The sequence below is a fragment of the Pseudopipra pipra genome, chromosome 2, assembly GCF_036250125.1.
Source record: "Pseudopipra pipra isolate bDixPip1 chromosome 2, bDixPip1.hap1, whole genome shotgun sequence".
NCBI lineage: Eukaryota > Metazoa > Chordata > Aves > Passeriformes > Pipridae > Pseudopipra > Pseudopipra pipra.
The window spans coordinates 94,434,524-94,456,322 of record NC_087550.1 but is presented as its reverse complement, the minus strand read 5'-3'; the positions used below and the strand labels follow the sequence as shown (position 1 = coordinate 94,456,322).

Genomic DNA, 21,799 nt, shown 5'->3' with positions numbered 1-21,799 from the left:
AAGGTGTCAGATGTATTTTATCTAAGAAATAATAATGGTTCTTAGCCATGAGGATGTTAGGATGTCACTTTATATTGCTATTTTTTTTTGCCTTCATAGGGACTGCCTGGCATCAATGGTTTTCCAGGACTCAGTGGAGAAAGAGTAAGTATTTCATATAAGACTGTTGTTTCCAACACATATGTAGACAATCTGTCTGAAAAGTAAACTGTAGAGGACAAATTCTGCCTGTAATTACACTATCTGTAGTCTAACAAATATTGTCTGGATTCATCCATCATTGTAATTTTGGGTCAGTTATTTTTCTCATCAGTGAGAAGAAAAAAGCACACCCTATAATTAAAGTCTGGTTTTGCTTAACCCATGAGAATCTTTTAGGAGCACTAAGGAGACGTGTCATTTTCTTTGTTCCCATTACTGTGACTATGATTTCTGTAACTTTCTTCCTACAAGCAGAAACTTACTTTTTGCATGGCTTTCTGCAGATGTGGTTGAGATAGTTATCTTGAATATCACAAAAGAAGAAGAGATGGAAACTGATAAATATACCAGTTAAATCTCTGTCCCCATGGAAACGCACCCAAATATTTGAAATAGCATTCTGTGAGACAGAGAGGAGCTCATACTTTCTGTTTGGTCTCAGAAAAGGGCTTCTTTAGTCAGCATTAGGAATTACTTCCATGAGGTAAATAGCTGTGGGATGCATGACTTTTCCATGTTTTGATATCTTTAGTTGTTTAAGGATTTGTCCTGCCATCAAGGCTTAACAATAATAACATGAAACACATGGGACATGAAAGTACATGAAATCTGAAAAATAACATTTGTGTAGCTGTGCAGTCCCATGGCAAAACCTGGAGGTGTGGAAGTAAATTTGCTATTAGTAATACATACATGGAGAGACTGATGCAAAACCATTAAAGCCCACTGGTTGACCTTAACATAGATTCATGCTCCAGTCAGATGGTCAGTGGCTGCCCCTTATTGAGGATGAATCTTGGCAACCATTTTAGAAAAAAGTACATTGCTTTAGATGGAGTATCATTGTATAATGTGTATGGGAGAGAGGACACCCTACTCTAGGTGCTATTCACAGCAACCTCCTTGTTGCTGATTTTTGAGTGATTTGATTTTTAAGAAAGACAGAAGGATGTTTCAGTCCTGCCAGCACACAGATGAAGTCGCAGTTAATTAGGAAGCTGCTGGCTTCACTTTTAGACCACCAGCTCCACCTAGTGTAAAGAGATTTTACACCTGATACTCAAGAGGCTGCTTTTGGAATGGTATGATGTACAGTTGCCATTGGAAAGCTCTCTGAAATGTGTGGGCCAGTTTGTGGCTTCTTGCTGAGAGCTGTGGTACTTGTAGTGCTTTGAAACCGCTTTGAAAGTGATTTACAGGGCTCATTATTAACACTCAAGTTCTGTGTAAGAGCTGTACGCACTGTGAAACTTGGGAGATGCTGAATTTTAAAAAAGCTGACTGATAATCTAATTATAAATGTGAATTATACAAAACTACTGGCTTCAGCAAAACCGTGTTAATTGATATCAGTTGTTGATCTGGCCACTCTTTTTTCTATCGACATCAGTCTCTTTCCAGAGTACTTATGAACATTTTCTGTAGAGAGCAAAAGTTGTCAAAGAGCAGAATAAAGCACACAGAAGAGATCATCTCATCTATATCAGCATCTCTGAAATCCACACTCTTCCCTATTCACCCCCATCAGCTGAAATACATTCTCATGTGATAAGATATACCATATTTTACCATACGTGTTTTAATCAATGTGATTTGGAATTCAAACCTTTTAAAAGAATGAAGTGGGCAGGACTTAAATATTGTAACATTTACTGGGGTGGAAATGGAAAATTTTCTCTAGGATATGGCATGCCCATAGTGGGAGAGTTCGGTGAAGGTATCTTCAGGCTTGGTCCTGGGTTCTCATTCAGTCAGGGAACCCTTCTTTAGCCAAACAACACCCAGTCACACTGAAAAGTGCAAAAAGGACCTGTGTACTTCAATGCTATTTCATTGCTCACTGTTTACATTCCAGTGAAAATATGTCCACTTGTAATGATTCCGACTTGTTCAGCCTTCTTGCAGCAGGCTGGTGTGTTCTGGCTACCTGGCACATGTGTGTCCGGGTCAGCCGGACACTGAGTGTTCCCTTTCTCCTCCATCCTGCAGCATCCATGGAACAGTGTGAGTGTAGGTGCTCCTTCCACCTGCACTGCTACCAGGGGCAGCAGACCCTGCGGCACAGCAGGTACCTCTGGCCTTTGGCAAGAGTTAGGATTGGTCCAAGAGGTGGAACATCAAAACTCAAGGAGTCTTAATAGTGTTACCCAAATTACTCTACCCAGGGAGACAATCTGCTGAGCTCTGCTGCCCAATTTTCACACTGACATCAGAGGAAGCCAGCTGCTACAGTCAAAAGTTTTAGTATCTCTCTGATAAAGGAAAAGTCAACCATTTTTATGTGTATTACAGGGTTTTCCAGGATCTGATGGTCCACCTGGTGGCTTTGGTCCTAGGGGAAGCAAGGTACCACTTTATTTTTATTTGCCCGAAGCAATAAACCAGATGTCATTTTGCTTTCTTTTCTATTCTATAATGTAGCAGCAATTTTCTTTGTTGTCACAGTAGGACAATTATTTGAAATCTCTAAGGTTTCTTAAATGTCACGTTACTGCCTTTGAAAGCTTGTTTCTTTATGTTTCATGTGCATACCTTTCCATTTTAAAAGAAATTCTCTAGAATATGTGCTTAGGTGTGATACTTCAACTTCTGTTAATAGGGGGAGCCTGGCGAGATGGGTCCTCCAGGACCAGATTCCTATTTTCCTTCCCGCATCCCAAGGAAAGGTTTGTCTTCTTTGCTTAGATTGTTTATCTTAGCTTTGTTTTACTACTTTCTGCGTAGATCAAAAGCATGACATTCTGACAATTCAACTCATAAAACACCCTGTGTTTTGCTGAAGTGTTCCAGAAGCGATAATTGTCTTCTGAGAGAGTGCCCTAATCACCTTTTTGCAGGCAGGTGACTTCTTTGTCTATTCTGCTGAAACTGGATTGCTATACAGAAGGCATCCATGCATGCCTGTATCCACAGAGAAGAAAAAAGCAAAAAAGCATGTGACTTTGTTGTCCAGTGAAAGGAAGAATGGGAGAGTCTGTCTTCTGCATCCTGTTTCAGAGACTCTGGAAAAAGTGCAGTAATGACAGCACAGCAGAGACCATTCTTATCATCTAGTATTTAGAAAGAAAGAAAAAAAAACACACATTAAAAAAGCCTTGAGGAATAGAAGATTTTTTTACTTTTTTAAATTGACAAATTTCCTTTGTGATCTTTTCACTAAACTTGTTGCACCCAACATCAGCTGTTCTGCAGAGCTGGGGTTGCCAGATAGAAACACGTAGAAGGTGATAGCAGTTTGCCAAGGCCAAAACTATGCAAAGGAAGGTGCCAGCAAACAGCAAGAGTGATCACATGCCATTGACCCTGCCTTTGTCCTCATGCCATTGAGTTTACTAGTCTTGCTGAAAGCCAGAGAGACTAGCAATGAATGTTTCCCTGCCTCCCAGAGAAAGGGGGCAAGAGGCCCAAAACGGTGGTCAAATCACCCTGAATACCCTGCAGGCTTTTAGGAGCAGGAGAGACTGTGTAGAGAGAGGAAGAAGCAGGGAGGGGGCTGGACACACCATATGTCCTCTAGTATCACTGACCTTTAACAAGAGCATGATACTTTCTGCAAGCAATAGCTGGGCCCAGGCAGATGCTTTTGGTATTGGGAAGCAAAGGAAAGCTCACATATTGCACATCTGTTGCAATGGCAACTTCCTGTAGGAAAAGGAAGGGCTCTCCTCAGAGAGGTGGTCTTCTGTGCTTCCCTGGACCAATGTAGCTCTAGCTGCATATTAGTAAATGCTGAGAGATTCTGTCCTTCTTGGTCTTGGTAGCTCCACACCGTTCCTGTCATTCCATTTCTAAAGCTACTTTTTAGAAACTATTGTAAACTCTAATACTCTGAAGCCCTTGAAGTTCCTAATGTTTGGTTTTTAATGAACAGCAGCATCACACTAACATGTTTTGTGGAACCGGGGATGTCTTTCAGGTGCAAGAGGTGATCCAGGCTTCCCAGGTGTTTCTGGAACACCAGGAGACCGAGGAGAGGAGGGAGATCGTGGGTTGCCTGGTCTCCCTGGATTCTCTGATGGTAATATCCCAGCAACACATGTTCCAACACCTTAACATTATAATGAGTTTTAACTGATACAGAGTCAGGATATGGGAAATATATATGCAGACCATGGAATATGCAGTGCAGAGTGGTAGATAATAACTGTGGGGGCAAAAAATGAAAGAGTCATTCCTTCAGCCCAATGGTGCTCTAGCAAAACAACTGAAATAGAGATGATGACAGAGCCTTGCTTCAGTAACTACTATTGAATTGCTCAAGTGAAAAGTGCAGTTACCTTTTTTGTTCCATGCTAAATAGCTGCATTTTTTCTTGCACATTAGATGCAGGTGTATGAACTTTCTCTTCTATTACATTACAACTCTTTGAGCAGCATTGTTAAGAAATTTTTCTGAACTTCTTCCCTGGTTCTTTTTCAGCGGATGGGGATAAGCCAGGCTTACCTGGAGAAATGGGCCCAAAAGGTGAAAAAGGTGAAAGAGGATCTCCTGCTTATTATGCGGGCCCACCTGGGCTTCCGGGTAAGGATGGCTCACCAGGACTCCGTGGTCCACCCGGTCCCGCTGGAGCCCCTGGTAAGTGCATGAAGAGAGATGCTGAGAACTCACAGGACCATCTTTGTTTATTTTAAAGACAACTGTTGTCAAGGCAAAGTGAGATCGTAGATTGAGAGAATGAAGCTAAATGAGCAGTGGGGAGGTGTGGTGGGTTGACCTTGGCTGGACGCCAGGTGCCCACCCAACCGCTCCATCACTCCCCTTCTCGGCCGGACAGGGGACAGAGTAAGGTGGAAAAACAACTCGTGGGTTGGGATAAGGCAGTTTATTACAGCAAAAGCAAGGCAGAAGCTTGTCCGTGCAAAAACGAAGAATAGCAGGGTTTATTCTCTACTTGCCATGAGCAGCAATGATTGTCCACCTCCGAGAAGCAGGGCTTTGGTACGTGTGACAGTTCCTCAGCAGGCAGCCATTGGAGACAATGAATGCCCCCCCTCCTGCTCTGCGCCTTAGTTTTTATATCTGAGCTGACGTCATATGGTATGGAATATCCTGTCGGCCAGTTTGGGTCAGCTGGCCTACTTGTGTCCCCACCCAGGATCTTGCCCTCAGTTGAGGAAGGAATGTTACAGAGATGATGCTGTGCTCTGCAGTAGCCAAAACACCGGTGTGTTATCAACACCCTTCTATCTACTGCTGCAAAGCACAGCATTGTGAGGGCTGCTGTGGGGAAATGAACTCCAGCTCAGCCAGACCCAATAGAGGAGGACACACAGTAAAGTCTTGTATGCTCATCAATGAAGAAAAGGTTTGCATGGGTTTTAGACATTCCTGACAACACTTGAAAGAAGGTCTGTTTTGGGCTGGGGGAGGGATATGAATATCAGGGAGGATCTGAAAGAGTTGGATTTCTTCTTTATCCTGGAGTAGAGAAAACTAGGGGGAATCTTACTGCTCTCTTCCCCTACCTCTTGGGAGGTCATTGGGAAAATGCTTCACTGAGGAGCCAGCAACAGGGCAAGAAGCAATGGTCACAAGCTGCAACAAAGGAAGTTCTGGATAGATACTAGGAAAACCTTTTTCACCATAATGGTGCTCAGACACTGGAACAGGTTGCTCAGGGAAACCTGGACATTAGGAGGAATTTCTTCACAGAAAGGGCTAATAAACATTGGAATGGGCTGCCCAGGGTGGTGGAGTCACCATCCCTGGAGGTGTTTAAGAAAGGACCAGATGTGGCACTTAGTGCCACAGACTAGTTGACATTGTGGTATCTGGTCAAAGCTTGAACTCAGTGATATCAGAGGTCTTTTCCAGCCTCTGGAAAGGTTCTGTGATTCTGTACACTTCATCTTTGGATATGTTAATACTCAGCTGGACAAGGTCCTGAACAACTTGCTGTAACCTGAAGGTTGACCCTGCTTTGAGCAGAGGGTTGGACCAGGTGGCCTCCAGAGGCCACCTCTGACTGAGATTGTGCTGTGCTTCTGTGAAAAGCACCACACTGCAGTGCAAGAGCAGGACTGGATAAAAGGATATACGGGAGATGATCCAGTGATGGCTGTTTGTGCTAATGCAAAGTAGGTTGGGCTGAGTGAGAGAAGCAAAGGAATTCAGGGTGAGAGAGAGTAAAGAATGGTAAGGATCATCTGCCACAGCAGATGGAAGTTAGAGAGAATGGGTGTGAGAAGCTGTGAGAAGATTAAGAGAGGAAGAGAGAGTGGGGTACATCACAACAGGCTGGGTTAGACAGTAAGTGACATTAGGGGAAAAAGAAAGGGGCAGGTGCAGTGCAGCTCAAAGAAATAGGAAGGAAAGAGAACAGTAAATCTACAATAGATTAATTCATATTTTTATTTGATTAAATTTCTAGGTCCTCTCTATGGATTAAAAGGACAGGAGGGAATGCCAGGCAGATTTGGTACACAAGGTTTCCCTGGGCCAAGGGGACGAAAAGGACCTAAAGGTAGGTTATAACAAATAACACAATAGATGATCTGCTGTTATGCATTATGTAAAGCTCACACTGTATTCAGTCTGAGTTTATTGAACTTTGACATGCATGGGGACTGATGAATTTGATTTGGGGCTAACACAACAAAGAAACAATGTGTTGGCTTCTTGTAAGGAATAAGGAAAAAAAAAAAAGTACTTTTCTCAAGTATTTGAGAAACTACTCAAGTATTCTCAAGTCTATATATAAAATGGTTACAGCTGCACATCTACTTGTTGTGACAGAGCATTCTTTCTTCTCTCTCCAATCCTTTCCTTAGGCGAAGAAGGGGATTGCACTGCATGCCTTTTGGGTGAGGAACTCAGAAGGGGCTCTACTGGCCCCCCTGGCCCTCCTGGCTTTCCAGGAACCCCTGGCCAGCCGGGGAGGAAAGGAGAACCTGGTGATCAAGGACCACATGGTCTTCCTGGCTACCCTGGAGCAAAAGTGAGATAGTTGTTTATTTATTGCTTAGTTTTATATGCCCACTAGAAGAAAAGAAGGGGAAAAAAAGAGCCCAAACTATTCTCCATGTTAAAAGAATGAAAAGTAGAATTTATTTCTTTCTTTGCCCCTTCAATAGTTCTCAGGTTGCTATCTACAAAATACCAAAAGCCAAAAATTGCTGGTACAGAAGTGAAAATAGGATGCTTTGGGAAGTGAAAATAGAATCCTTTGGGAAAAGCAAAACATTTCCACATAATCCAAAGTCCACTTTCTGTTTGAACAAAGAAGAACCCTTTCAAGCATCTGTAGTAATGAGTGTGAAAAATTAGAAGCAGCCATAAAACATTTTGATAACACCTGTGTGCTAAATTGCATTATACTGAATATCGAAACCTTGAAAACAAAAAAATAGCTATGTAAAGATCATACTATTAATGTAGTGTTACTGCTGAAGGTTTCTGCAGGTATGTAGTCAGTGAAATGATTCAGTGTTATTTTAAGTTCCTGAGATTTCTTTCGGCCTGAAAAAGATCAATGTCCAGAAGAAACATCTTTACCATGGAGTACAGATGTGGCTTCACTGACCATTAAAATTCAGTTTTCAAAGATGGCCCAGGTAAAGCAGGATGCTTATACTCAATTCTGATCTCCCCCTTTAGACTAACAGAAGTGCAAACCTGTATCGTTGAGATGATCTACAGCTGAGATGCAGGTTCCACACATGCTTTTCACCCAGAATGTCACTAAAAGGCAGAGATGCAAAAGACACACTTTTAAATAATGTATGGCACAGGAATATTTTAACAACCTAATGTGCACAGCTTATATTTTAATGAGCATGAGTGTAATTATGCAGAACTAAAGCTAACTGGCATAGAATAGTAAGTGGTAAATGAGTCTGTAACCTCTGGGTCTTGGCACCTACCATGGGTTTGGTCCTGTGGTTGCAAGGCACTTGGCCTGCAGCTGGCAATATGACTTTCAGATGGGCTGTTCAGGAGGAGGTTTCTGGATTATGCCAAGGACTCAGGAATGCCAGAGACTGGTCTTTAGCTTCACCACAGTTTGCCTTTGCGAGAGAGAAAGTCTCCATTGCAGATTTTCAATGCATGGCTAGGCAAGGTCCTGAGCAACCTGCTCTATCTCCAAGTCCTAGGTTGGACCAGGGACCTCCAACCCTTCCAAAACCTTCCCAAGGGTCTGTGATTTGGGGCAGGTCATTTAATCCTTCTGTGCCCAAGTTCCTGTCTCTGGTAAATAAAGATGGTGCTACTTTTCAGCTCCAAAACAGTGTTTGAACGACAGTCCACTGCCAGCTGCGAGGCTGTCCTCATTGGTAGTGGTGCACAGGAGGAGTTGTATGTCAGTGTAACCCTGAGTGTTGTTTCCAAAGTGTCAAAGAGTTGCTTACAGCATTTGCTTTGGTGGCTAACACTGAGTAATTTACCACATTTTCTCCAGTGCAATTCTGCAGATGCAGTCACCTGCAGGACTCTAGCTCATGGAAACACACAGGTGTCCCAGTCCATCCTCATGCAGAAGCTCCCCTACCATGCCATAGAGACCCTGGTCCTAGTTAGAATATATTAATAAAGATTCTGTACAAGAATGGGATTACTGAAGAGGAAATCATTCACGGAAAGTAATGGGAAAGAAGAAAAATTTAAGGAGAATTCTTTTTTTAAGCAGGACACTGGAAATGCAAATCTTGATAATTATTTCTTAAGCAGTTCTGGTTTGTTTCGTTTTTTTTAATGCATGTAACACCAGGGATTTTCGGGTCCAGCTGGATTTCCTGGACGGAAAGGAGAAAAGGGAGATTCTTTACATATAACTACTAAAGGTAGAGTAAAAATTTATATCATATGTATTTTCCTATTATTTATACCTTTAATTAGAGATTGGTCTAACAATGCAAGGCCTTCTTTAGGCACCAAAGGAATCCGAGGAGATCCCGGGCTGCCTGGTATCGGAGGTGGAGATGGTTTCCCAGGCAGAGATGGATTAGATGGTTTACCAGGACAGCCTGGCCTTCCGGTAAGCAGTAAATACAGCTAAATCATTTCCACCACACCCAGTTACTAATGCATTTAATTCTGAGGGATTACGATCACCAGGCTATGCTTCTCTCACAGATAATGATACACAACTAGACTGGCTTTGCTAGTTATCAATATTTTAAAAATCAAGTTTTCTCTCAAGAGTTTTTAGAACAATCTTGCATTTTAATTTCCATTGCATTTAAACGTTTGTGTAGTACTGTATAACTCATTTAAGCCATCTTGTTATTACTGGTTAATTTGTGGTAATTAGTGATTTATTAGTGACTCCTTCTAGCATTGTCTAAGAGAGATTCTCTGTGACTGAACTTCAACAGCTTTGGTTCAACCCAGTTAAAGAAAAGCAAAATTTGCTGCAATTGTATGGTCTTAAAATGTACATTGTGTCATCATATATGTGCTTGATAGCAACTGTAGCCATCTAGAAATTAGATATTTAGTCTTTGTTCATTTTCTAAGCTCCTTCTGTAGGCAAAAGTTAAATACCTCACAAGAGGAATTCATCTTGCCCGACATAAATGCTGTTTTTAACCATTGGGATGCTCTTACATCATATTTTAAGAGGGGCAAGAGCTGTATTGTGCACTCTGGACCATAGTGCTTTTTACTACCAGTAAAGATGGTACTTTATATTACTTCTGAGGATGGAATGGTTTTCTCTAATGATGTTCATAAGACATTGATTCAATAGTGTAGAAATGTCACTAGAGGAAGAGACAAAGTCTGCCTTTTTGGGTGCATTTTTATGTCAGTTTTTCTCAGAAGTAAATACCAGAAGAGAACATTTCTGGCAATGCTTGTGGTCTCCCTAAACCCACTTACAGCTTTTCAGAAAGGACCATGAGCCTTTCCACAGCACTGATTCATTTTGCCCAAGTTGTGTTCATGGGCCAGCGTTTTTAGGGAAATATTCCTTCAAGGATTTCTTCTCTCATGCCTTTTCAGCTGTGAGGTCTACATTAAAGTCAGATTGTTTCAAAAATACTTTATTTTCAATGTTGATTTAGAGAGCTGGGATGCAACACTTGAGAAATTACTGCCTAGAAGATGCTATTCATGAGATTAGTTCAACTGTTTGAGTTGTGTTTGTTTCTCAGCAAAGTCAGGAGTGACCGCCTCCGTTCACTTCCAACAGGGTGATGGTATCAGAGGTTTCCCTGGTGATCCTGGTTATCCAGGTGAATTAGGCCCAAAGGGCTTTCCAGGAGAAGTAGGCCTGCCAGGTGAAGGATTTCCTGGTCCAAAAGGGTTCCGGGGTCCTCCAGGTGACCAAGGACAAGATGGAAACCCAGGACCTCCAGGTCTGCCTGGTCTGCCAGGAGAGCCCGGCCAGCTAGGTAAGAGACATCTCCCTGTCTTAGATCAGAACCATAGGACATCCTCACTGAATTCCATGCAGCATTTGTACAGCACACTGTTGAAAAAGTAGAGCTTGGTGGGGGTTATGTGGGGGGAAAGGGATTGCTCGTATTGTTCAGAAATCTTAAAGAAGGAGATACTTCAGAAGTCCCAGTAGTTTCATGTCAGGTATTGAAATAGGGTGAATGAATGTGTTAGTGCCAGCAAGCAATAAGTTTCAGGTTTCAAGCAGTTAGAGGCAATGGAGCAATGTCCTGCCACTGGAATACTCACAGGTGGTTTTCTCTGATCTTTTCTGTCCAACATAATCTTTTAATTGATCAGAGAAAATCATGTATCCATTCTTCAGGGCTCTTCATAGTATCTCTGCAGCTTTCCGAGTCCCTTCCAAGCATAAGAGTGCCAGGGCTACATTCAGAAAAGCTCAGGCTCAGGATTTTATTGCTTGACTTCAAGAAGCCTGGAAGAATATGCAAGCTAAAGCAGGCACATGTCAACCCTACACAGTGTGTGGGACACACAGCCTCCTGACTCAGATAGGGTTAGGTTTTAGGCCCAGATGTAACCAATATATGGATAGAGAGTTCCAGTATATTAAAGAAAATAATTTGTATTGTATGTGTGCATATTAGATATGAGAATACATTATCTACTGTTGTAGTAGACATTTTGGTTAGAATTGAGAGCATTTTTCTCTTTTTGCAGTTTTTCTCTTTTAATAATAAGTGCCTTTGCCCATTTTTGCTCATAGACTGTGGACAGGTCACTGAAGACTTTCCTAGAGGAGATGCAACTGAACCAATATGGTCAGGTACTGTACATGCAGATGGCTTGAATATCTTTTAATATTTAGTCTTATGCTGCACTTATGAGTTGATACTTTCTTTCTAATGACTGCTTTGGATGCTCTTGGTTGTAAACTATTTGAACTTCAGGTCGCAAATAATCATGTATATAAAGTAAATTAATCAGTCACATTCTAAAATTATTGCACTTTTAGCTCTGCAATTCAGAAATTCTTTATTTCATTGTTCCTGAGTGTTTATTGTAACACAACAATGATTACTGTGCAATCTATAACCACAGTACCAGAAATTAGGTGCCCAAGAGAATTTTAGCAACTTTTTTTAAAGAAGAACTTTGAGTGAAGATTTTCAGTGCAATTTGACATCTAAGAAGAAAAACTTTAACCTGATTGCTTCAGGGCTATACGTTGCCCACAGGGAAACAAAGTGTCTCTCTTATTCTGAAAAAGACAGTCATCCCTGAGGTTGGACTACCCTTCCTGTGCTGGTCTAACTGGAGCAGCCACCATAGGCCCTGTAAAATAGGCAGAAGAGCAGCTCTTGGGGTGAAGCTCAGCCTGAGTGCTCTCCTGAAAATGCTACCCATGGCCAATTATTTTTTTTTAATGAAGAATAAAGCTTCTTTTGCCTGTTAATTTCATTCACCTGTTTTAATGAAGTTGTCTCAGCTGCAGACACAAAGACGATGAGAGGCAGCATATGAGCACGTAAGGTGCAACTAATTCTTGGTTTTTTACAGGTGCAGGCTGCGTGAGGCCACCAAAGGGATCCCAAGGCAGGCCAGGACTGCCAGGAGCCACAGGTAGTGTTTTGCCTTCCCCTTTGTTTCCCACATGCACTACATTTGAGGAATATCTTGCCATATTGATGAAAGCTGACAGCAAGTTTTAGTAACTACGTTGAAGGACAGCGTTAACCTGACTCTGGCAGAGACATCTAAGCATGCAGCCCAGGTGACTGCACCATTCCTGAGCTAATTCTGCCTTGGCTAATGAGTGGCAGCCATGAAACAGAAGACAGAAAGGACATAAAGGACAGCCCATATCTGAGCTTTTCTCCACATGCAAGTAAGAGTATACAGAGAGAGTCTACAGATTTATTGGTAGAGAGAATACTGAGGTCTCTCAGAGCTGATGGACACCTCACAAGGAAAATACTGAGAGGAAACACCTCTGAGAGGAAAATATCACTCTCAGAGAAGGGTGATAAAAGGTTGCAATGGAGGACTGTGACACATCATTCTTACTGTTCCTCCACGAGTGATATACAGAGCGCCCTCAGCAAATGTGAGTTTAGGGTCTTTAACACAGCTCCATGTTGTGGGCCAGGCTGTCTGTCACAATGCTGTTGTGCTGTCTGTGGCCACGCACGCCTTCCTTGCAGAGCTGGTCTCCCCTAGCCCAGAGGAGCCATCTGATGATCCTGGGCCTTCCCAATACTGACAGTTCCCCACCTCCTTCCAGGAGGAAGAGGAGGTGAGGGCAGAGTCTGAGGGATTGTTTGAGATGGAATTGAGAGACACATGGGCAAGGTGTGCTGAGTGGTCAAAATGACTGACTTGTGAGAGAGAACCTGTGACCAGCACTGATAGTTCCTATAAGCTTACATACTCCCAGCCTAAGCAAAAAGCTGTTTTTCAGTAAATCCTTCTCATCGCCAGTTGTAAAGATACTGACAAAAACCATAACTGGGTCCTTCAGAGTTTGAGAAATGGGAAATTCATGATGCATCTGTTCCTGTGCCCCTGTGCTTTAGCCAAGGTTGGAGATCAGGAGTATAAATTTTAAGGTCAAGCTTTTTTTTTCTTTTTCAACACAAGTTTTATTATGGCATACATGGATTGATGGGTTGATTTATCTCAAACTAATGGACCTTAAAATGGAACATTTTATCTCTGTTGAAAGATGACCTGTGTTTTCTCAGTCCTAATGCCTGAGTTTGTTAGTAGGATCAATGCTTCTGAAGATTGTTTTCTTTGCCATACTTGTAATTTTTTTCTGAGTATGATGATTTGTTTATTCTTTCATTCTTAGAAGCTTGAAGGTTTTTCTTTCAATGAGTACAGTCAGATTTAACTCCCAGCTGTAAGACTGCTGTAACACGAGTGATGCTGTTTCATGTGTTTCATATTTTGTATTCTTGGTTAGTTCTCTAATAGATCTTTCTGTATCTTTGTCAGCTTATATGTTTCAGTAATTTTAAGATTTGTTTTTCATCCTCTCCCTCCAAAAACTAGAAAAGGCCTGTTGTTGAGCCCGGTGCAGAACTCTATTTTTAGCTGCATTTCAACCTGAGGTAGTTCTGGATCTGGAAACCTGTGAGGAATAGGACACATTTTCATGGTTTTCTTTTGTCATAGCTGTGTCAATTGAGTTTTTCGAAGCATCATTCCTACCCACATTCTCTGGACTGACACAAAAGCACCAACACCTCCTTTACACCATTTTGATTGTCTGCTTAGAGTAGACATGGTTTGCCCACAAGATTTCCCACCTTCTGTTCAGCGAGGATGGAGCTCTGCTATAGACAATCAAGTCTCTCAGTGTCCTGGGTGCTTGTGGCACACAGTATATAGAGCAAGGAGATGTCTTTATAGTTTCAGACCCTCATGTCCTTGTGTTCTTTTGAAATTCCTGGCAGCACACTCAGCTCATCCTAAGTTACATCTTGGTTATTCAGGAGTCTCAAGACCTACATAATTGCTGTTGAATAAAATTTTTAAGCTGTTTTCTGTTTCAAACATACAGCTAAAGTGCTTGCAAACTAAAACAAAATGGCCTAAAACAAAAACTTTTTCTCTCTGCTGTTGGGCACAATGTGTCAACATCAGCTAACATCACATAATGAGTTACTGAAATATGTGGTAGCAGTGGTTATATTGTCCATTAGCCTTCTTTCTTTTACATGGCTTTTTAATTAGTGCAATACTGAACAGAATGAATGAAAGTCAGTTATTGCAGATGGGAAGCAAGACCAAGATGCTATTTGGGTAAGAGACACATTAGAATTTTCATTGAAACTGGAAAGCCTAGGATTTTCCTTTTAATTTCTTTCCGAGAAGTTATTTCTTATATAAGGGAGAGAACAGTCCTGTACAGCACTGCAAATGCTATTCACACTGCATTGACTGGTTATGTGCATCTTATTTGTGATGATTTAAAGAGTTTCCTTCTCTCCTTGTCAAACAATAGCTCAAACTACAAATAATCATGGTTAAATAATGGAAATTCAGAAAACTAAAGTGGAAAAAAAGTATCAAAATTCAAGTGATAGTTTCCGTGATTTGTCATAGTTGGGGATGGAAAGAAACTTGCTTTCAGCGTAATAAATAAATTCATGGTGATGCTAAGCAACCACACTTGAAATGTTAAAGCATGTTGTTGACCTTCAGGCCTGAGCTGTGAACTTTTAAAGTTCAAAGTGCTGGGGAGGGGAGGGGCAAAAGCATTCCACAGGAATTATTTACAAAGAACTTTACCAGAAAGTCCTGATCTTGGAATACAATGAATCAATGAGACTCACGTAATAAACTGTTGCATGGAAAAAAATATAATTTTCGAAACATAGCAAAGGAATCCTACAAAATGCTTGCAGGTTTTGAGATGCTAAGAAACAGTAATATTTGCCCTTACTGAAATGTCAAATACTGTATCACAAGGAAGCAAGGTCTCATTTTGCCTGTTAGGAGACACCTCGGTATAAACACTTTTTCAGGGCATAGCCCTTCTTTACTACGGAATCTCTAGACCTGAAGTGTGACAAATATAGTAAGTAGGCTAGTTAATTTGTATTCAGTTTCTAGGATGATTAGATCTAACCTTTAGCCTTAGGTTTCTGTTTGTGGTTATCTAAACCAGTCTGCTCTTGTTCTGTGATCAGTTTAGCACGGAAGGGAAAAATTTGTTCCTCCTACAGTATCTCATCTGTGCCCACTTCTGTGAACATTATTCTTTGACATTGCCTTTTGACCTTGAGCTAAAAGTCTTAATTTACAAAATATTAAAAGGTTCCAAAAAGTCTGTGAGACTAATTATTTTCACCCTAGTAGTTTCCATATCATTAGTCTTTAAGTCAAGTTAATCCATGTTTGTAAAAACACTTAGCCTAGATTTTGGTCCATGTTTGAGTATCTTGAATACTTCTAAGGAGCTACAGTATAGTCCTATTAAATCTTTTAAAAACCTTCAGCTTTACCTCCAGAAACACATTATGATGATATTTACTACTACATTTTTTTACATTATATGCACATTTCTCTTTTGTTTGTTCAAATCACACTTTCTTACTTTCTTTTAAATAATTTAGGTGCAAAAGGTGCAAGAGGATTCCCAGGTGATCCAGGTCCAATGGGCTTTCCAGGGCTAAATGGTACACGAGGTGATCCAGGTCGGGAAGGATTCCCAGGTCCTCCAGGTATCTTGAAATAATTAGTCATTCTTTTTATATTTTTGACCTCTTTGCTACAGTACTGAAACACAAAAACTTGTTTCCAGATATGTTTTTATTTCTCTTCTACCTTCAATCACTAAGCTATTAGACATAGCTGCTACTTTTCAAATCAAAAATGATTTCCTGCAACATCTATAATGACAGAAAGTGACATAGATGTCAACCTGCCTTATAGTGCAAAATTATAAATGTGACAGTAAAAATTTATGAAATTCACGTCAAAAAAATCAATAACAAGATATTTCAGATTCCAAATAGATTTTACTCATATGATGATGCAGAAAGGAAGAAAATAATAACATTACTACTTCTATTTAACTCTTTCTAACATTAGTATAAATGATACTGCACATATCAAAGGTGGAGTACTAGCTACTCACCTTGTGCATAGGCAGCTCTGTTCCCAAAGTGTTTTACAAGTGTCCAGTGCCTCTCAAATTTTATGCTAGTGTGTAATAGGTACAGATTTTTTAAGTCCCAAGGCTTGTTTATCTCTTCACCCTCATGGGGCTTCGCAGCACATGGCCTGATAGACTAGACTTATCTATAGCACCTGTAGCAGCAAAAGAGAAAGAAAAAGAAGAGTTGATGCATGCCTTGGTCAACAGGCAAGGACTGCATAATAAAACATGGTTCTGTGCAGCATAGAGAAGGACCATGAACCTGTATTTCCCCTGCTAAACTCCACAGAGTGCTCTAAATGCTAAATTACGGCTCCCATATCATATGGCTCCCAGAACACAGGGACCAATTTTCTGCAGTCTTTTGGACACAGGGACTAATTTTCTGCAGTCTTTTGTACTGTCTTTCACCAGTGCTTGGACTCAATTTCCAGTCCAGGTCCAGTTTCCTAGTCCACAAGAAGCCTGTCACTTGTGGTAAAAAGAGGGCATTATAATGGTATATCTAGGATTTGAACTCCATTTGTAGTGAACCCTGTGATCCCTAGTCCCTGTTTTATTTCAGGTTTTACTGGACCCAGGGGAGACAGAGGTCCAAATGGTTTACCTGGACTTCAGGGACACCCAGGTCTTACAGGAAAATCCGGAGCTCCAGGAGCACCAGGACTGAAGGGCCTTCCTGGTGATGTTTTTGGAGCACCAGCAGGTTCCCGAGGGGATGTCGGGCTCCCTGGCTTCCCAGGATTGAAAGGTGCACCAGGAGATCAAGGAGTACCAGGAATTAGAGGTAACAGCTTCTTCAAATAAAGAAATGCTTGAGTAAGAGTGTGATACAAATGTCAAATTACAAGGATGTGAGAGTAGTAAAAGACCATGTTAGGAAGTGCCAGAGGTTCCCAGCTGACTGGAAGCTAGCAAACGTTGTCCCGATTTTCAAGAAAGGAAAGAAGGAGGACCCTGGAAATTACAGGCCTATTAGTCTCACTTCAATGCCTGGTAAAGTTATGGAGAAGATTATTCTGGGAAGTATTGAAATACAGCTGAAAGACAATGGTCACAGCCAGTATGGCTTCATGAAGGGCAAGTCCTGCTTATCCAACCTGATTTCCTTCTATGACAAGACAACCCACCTAGTTGATCAAGGGAAGCCAGCTGATATAATCTTTTTGGATTTCAGTAAAGCTTTCAATACTGTCTCTCACAGGATCCTTCTGGACAAACTGTCCAGCACACAACTGGATAAACACATCATGTGGTGGGTGAGCAATTGGCTCACAATTCAAGCACAGAGGGTAATAGTGAATGGGGTAACATCAGACTGGTAACCTGTCACTAGTGGGGTTCCACAGGGCTCCATCTTGGGCCCTGTGCTCTTCAACATCTTCATAAATGACTTGGAAGCAGGACTGGAAGGGGTGCTAAGGAAGTTTGCAGATGATACAAAACTGGGAGGAGCTGTTGACTCCCTCAAAGGCAGGGAGGTCCTGCAGAGAGACCTTGACAAATTAGAGGACTGGGCAATCACCAACCATATGAAGTTCAACAAGGGGAAGTGCTGGATTCTGCACATAGCATTATTTCAGTGGTTCAGTCAGCTGCTTGATTCAATGCTTACTAAGATATATGCGATAGAGAGATCAGGTATTACAGAATTATTTGGATTAAAAGTGAAAGAGACCTGCTCCATCTGTATCCACCTGGTGCCAAATTGTTACCATTCATTTGAAAGAGCCAGTCAGCCTTTCTGATTAAAATATTGAGATCAGTACTGGTAATGTCAAATATTTTAAAACTGATGAGCAGTCCTTTAATTTGCTTTTCGTCTTCTCACTGAATTTTCAAAGGAAAAACACACCCTGAAAGACTAGTGTGTGCTCAGAAGAGATATGTAAAGATAAGCTCTCTAGATATGTATGATCTCTAATGCATGATTATGGTCTTTTAGGAGCGGATGGTAACCCAGGTTTGCCAGGACCGAAAGGAGATCCAGGGCCACAAGGTCTCCCGGGTTTGATGGGATTACCAGGAACACGAGGAACGCATGGATTCCCAGGTCCACCAGGAAATCGTGGGCCAGATGGTGGGCCTGGCTCTCAAGGACCTCTTGGTGAGGAAGTATTGCTGTCCTGTGTCATTCCTCTTGCCAGTTCTCTGTGTCAGGGCAACTGTACAGTTTTCACAGTGGAAAGTTAAGCTTGGGGCTGTGGGACACATCAGGCATTAATTCCCAGATAGGGAAATAACCATAATAATGCAGTCACTGTGATAGGAAATCGTGCTGATGTCACACATGGGAAATAGGGGTGATGATAGTCCTCACTGGCAGAGCTTCTGCTTTTCCATCTATAGCCACCTACCAGAGCTTGCTGCTGGCAGACTGGGAATAGTCTTATGGAAAAGAGGCTTAATTATTAAATTAAAGAGGAGGAGAAGTTCCTGTTGGCAGTGGATGTGGAACCAAGCTGATAGCGAGACTGGTTCATATTGATGAGCTGCTTTATCTTTACAATCATTTCTGCAGTTCTTTGATGAAAAAAAATCCAATTTCCCACCTCAATATGGAGCTGGCAGGACAGCAGTTTTCTCCCTCTTGAGCTACCTTGTATGAAATCTTCATATACGTCCAAACACTTTTTAATTTCCCCGCTCTTGTGTTCACATGGCAGGTCCACCTGGTGCTAGGGGAGAAGATGGTGAGCAAGGTTTTCCTGGCCCCGTGGGCCTGAAAGGTCTGTCTGGTGACAAAGGTGAAGCAGGTCACGCGGGATTACCAGGCATACGTGGAGTGACTGGTCCCCCTGGCATAAGTGGAATGGATGGCTTTCCAGGAGATAAAGGTAAGCTCTGGACTGCTGCTTTGAAAAAAGTAGTTGCTTAGAGATGAACTGGACACGTTCTCTGATGGGTCTACCTCTGTTTAGAACAAAATAATTAGGATCACATATTCCAAAATCACTGTCCATTTTCCCCTGCATTGTGCTTGGCACAACTGCTTGGCACAATGGTAGACTGTTATCTTCAATCTATTTAGAAAAGCAATGGCTGTTTTATTTCTCATTTCAAAAAATACAGTATTTACTCTTTTTTTTCTCTAAAAGTCTTTCCCATGTCTTAGTCCCATTTGCGCTCAGTGAAATTTAGATGTTTCCCCAAACCTTGGCTTTAAAGTTTTTTAAAGCTGGAAGCTGTGAACTGAGCAATGCCAGACACAGGACCTCTATGTTGACTTTTAGCAGGATACTAATGTTATGTTGAGAAGGTGAGATTCTCACCTGCCAGCCGTGAAAACACTACGTATAATGCACTTTGCCTATACCACAGGAGGTTTCAAGTGGGTTCAACTCCATGTGAAGCCAAGTTAAGCACAAAGGGGGTGCATGCTTAAAAATGCATGTTGCAATTTCATCAGCTGGAAAGACAGAACTTTTTTCCTGGGACAGCTCTGGAGTACTGATCAGCTCTCATTTGAGGGAAATTAAGATCTATTTGTTAGCATTACCCATCTTGTTTAGAAAAGAGTAGTAGGGGAATTTTTGCTGAGAAAAGGCCAGGCAGTCCTGGACCCATGAATTGTATCTCTACATATAGTAGAACAGGCTGACTAAAAACCTCGTGTGGAACTATGTATCTTTCTTTAGCTTATCTCTAGGAGAGGGGTTGAACTGATCTTTCAGAAGAATACACTAAGTTCTGGCCATCTACACATTTCCTCTTGGCCAGTTGAGGCAGGTTAGTGTACTCCTGAGAGTACACTACCTCAGGAGCTCTACTACCTCTCAGAGAGCTTGGGTGCCTGTTCCAGAGCTGCAGAATGCTGTAAGCATCAAGGTACCCAAAAAATAGGTACTGTTGCACTGAAGTTTTTGTGCCGTTTCAGTCATGTGTTGCTGGTTCACATTTACTTAGTTTGCAGAAATCTGAGTAAAGTAACAGTTCTTTTCCCCTTCTTTTTTAAAAGGTTCAAGAGGCTCACCTGGCATTGATGGTTTCAAAGGCATGACAGGCCTAAAAGGAAGGCCAGGCATCAAGGGAATCAAAGGAGAATTTGGCCCACTTGGGCCTCAGGGTGATAAAGGCTCACAGGGCGCACGTGGCTTCAAAGGTATTTGCTTATGGGTGGTACCAGCATATTTGTTCTTCACATCTGCAGAACTATTTTACAAGGACATAAAGAAGATGCATTTTTCACATGGTAAATTTAGCTCAGACATTCCTCTAACTATTTCACACATGGGCCCCTGGCCAAGAGGCCTGGATTTTCGGCTCAGGGAAAGGTTACTTCTTTGTGAATCTCTACATTAAGGTTAAAGACAGACATATCATTATTCATCTGAACTCAGATAGTGGCATGTGCAGGAGTCAACAAAGCCTTTTCCTGGGAAGTGTAAAGTGTTTGGGGGAAAATACTTGGATTTTGCTCCAGTTGCACTGTAAAAGCACTGAAATATTCAGAAAACAAGTCAATTAAATAGTTAAAAGTCACAAACATATCAGTTGATATCATCACCAGTGAAATGAACACTGTAACTCAGTCCTCTCTTCTTTGCATACAATTATCTTTATATAAATGTTTTGCCTCAAGGCCAAAATGTTCTTTCTAGGGACCCTAAGACTGGTATTTAAAAAAACCCCAGTCATCTGCAGTTCAGAGGTTGCAGAACAGTGATCTCAGACACTCAGATAAGGTCTCAGCAAGAAGCAAGTGTGAAAGCAGCCTCTGCGAAGAGAAGTGCAAATATACTTCTTGGTGAAGAAATACATAGTGCATAGTCATAGGAGACAAGTGTGGGTTACTGGCCTGTCTCTGTACCCCATAAAGAACTAAAGATAGTCATACAGTCTATGTGGGTCCTTTCTTCAAGACATTTACTGATGTCACCAGTAACTATAAAGTCAAGAAAATGAACAATATGACTGGTAACAAATCCAAACACTTTCTTTTGCCCAAGGCTTTTTGATTGAGAATTTCCCTTTCACTTTTCTGTGCTTTCTCCAGTGTGCTTTTTGGGTTTTTTTATAAACCATGATTTTGCGTTTCTTTATAAACACACGATTCCTAACTGATCTGCTGAAAGCTAAATTATCTGTCACAGAGGAGTCTGGTTCCTGCTCCCCAGGATTGTATGTACAAAAGTTTAACTCAGTTTTCATGTTTTCTTAAGTGTGACTGTTCCACTGACGTATATTGACACGGATTACTTTTTATGCAAGTGGATTTTCCGTAGCTTGTACATGGTGTGATTCCTGGGAATGGTCCCGCACAGGGCTAAGAGTTGGACTCAATGATCCTTGTGGGTTCCTTCCAACTCAGCATATTCTGTGATTATTCCTTTTTCCTAATTCACTCTTCTGTTCACTTTTTCTAACACAGTGCTGCTGACTAGCTTTTTGTAACATGGTTGTTTTTTTTACCCTTTAGGTGACCGTGGGGATCAAGGCCCCCCAGGAGAACCCCCAAAACTCATGCCCAGCATGATGATGGAAGTTAAAGGTGAAAAAGGAGATGTTGGAGAAAGGGGCACAAAAGGATTCTTTGGCTTAAAAGGTCAGTGGTCACAGCAAAACAAAGCAAGCATATTCAGGACT

General features: G+C 41.5%; 1 protein-coding gene across 2 annotated transcripts in view; it reads left to right on the top strand.

The window, feature by feature from the left end:
- COL4A2 (collagen type IV alpha 2 chain) overlaps nt 1-21,799 on the top strand; it is a 140,092-nt gene that overhangs the window by 102,039 nt on the left and 16,254 nt on the right. For both annotated transcript variants that reach the window (XM_064646526.1, XM_064646525.1), the window contains 18 exons: nt 100-144; nt 2,494-2,547; nt 2,801-2,867; nt 4,118-4,219; nt 4,621-4,776; nt 6,572-6,664; nt 6,972-7,138; nt 8,909-8,981; nt 9,069-9,175; nt 10,334-10,535; nt 11,309-11,368; nt 12,103-12,165; nt 15,669-15,776; nt 16,779-17,000; nt 18,159-18,320; nt 18,880-19,050; nt 20,172-20,315; nt 21,633-21,758. In XM_064646526.1, the coding sequence (XP_064502596.1) occupies nt 100-144; nt 2,494-2,547; nt 2,801-2,867; nt 4,118-4,219; nt 4,621-4,776; nt 6,572-6,664; nt 6,972-7,138; nt 8,909-8,981; nt 9,069-9,175; nt 10,334-10,535; nt 11,309-11,368; nt 12,103-12,165; nt 15,669-15,776; nt 16,779-17,000; nt 18,159-18,320; nt 18,880-19,050; nt 20,172-20,315; nt 21,633-21,758 (2,122 nt within the window). The remainder of the gene's footprint in view (nt 1-99; nt 145-2,493; nt 2,548-2,800; nt 2,868-4,117; nt 4,220-4,620; nt 4,777-6,571; nt 6,665-6,971; nt 7,139-8,908; nt 8,982-9,068; nt 9,176-10,333; nt 10,536-11,308; nt 11,369-12,102; nt 12,166-15,668; nt 15,777-16,778; nt 17,001-18,158; nt 18,321-18,879; nt 19,051-20,171; nt 20,316-21,632; nt 21,759-21,799) is intronic.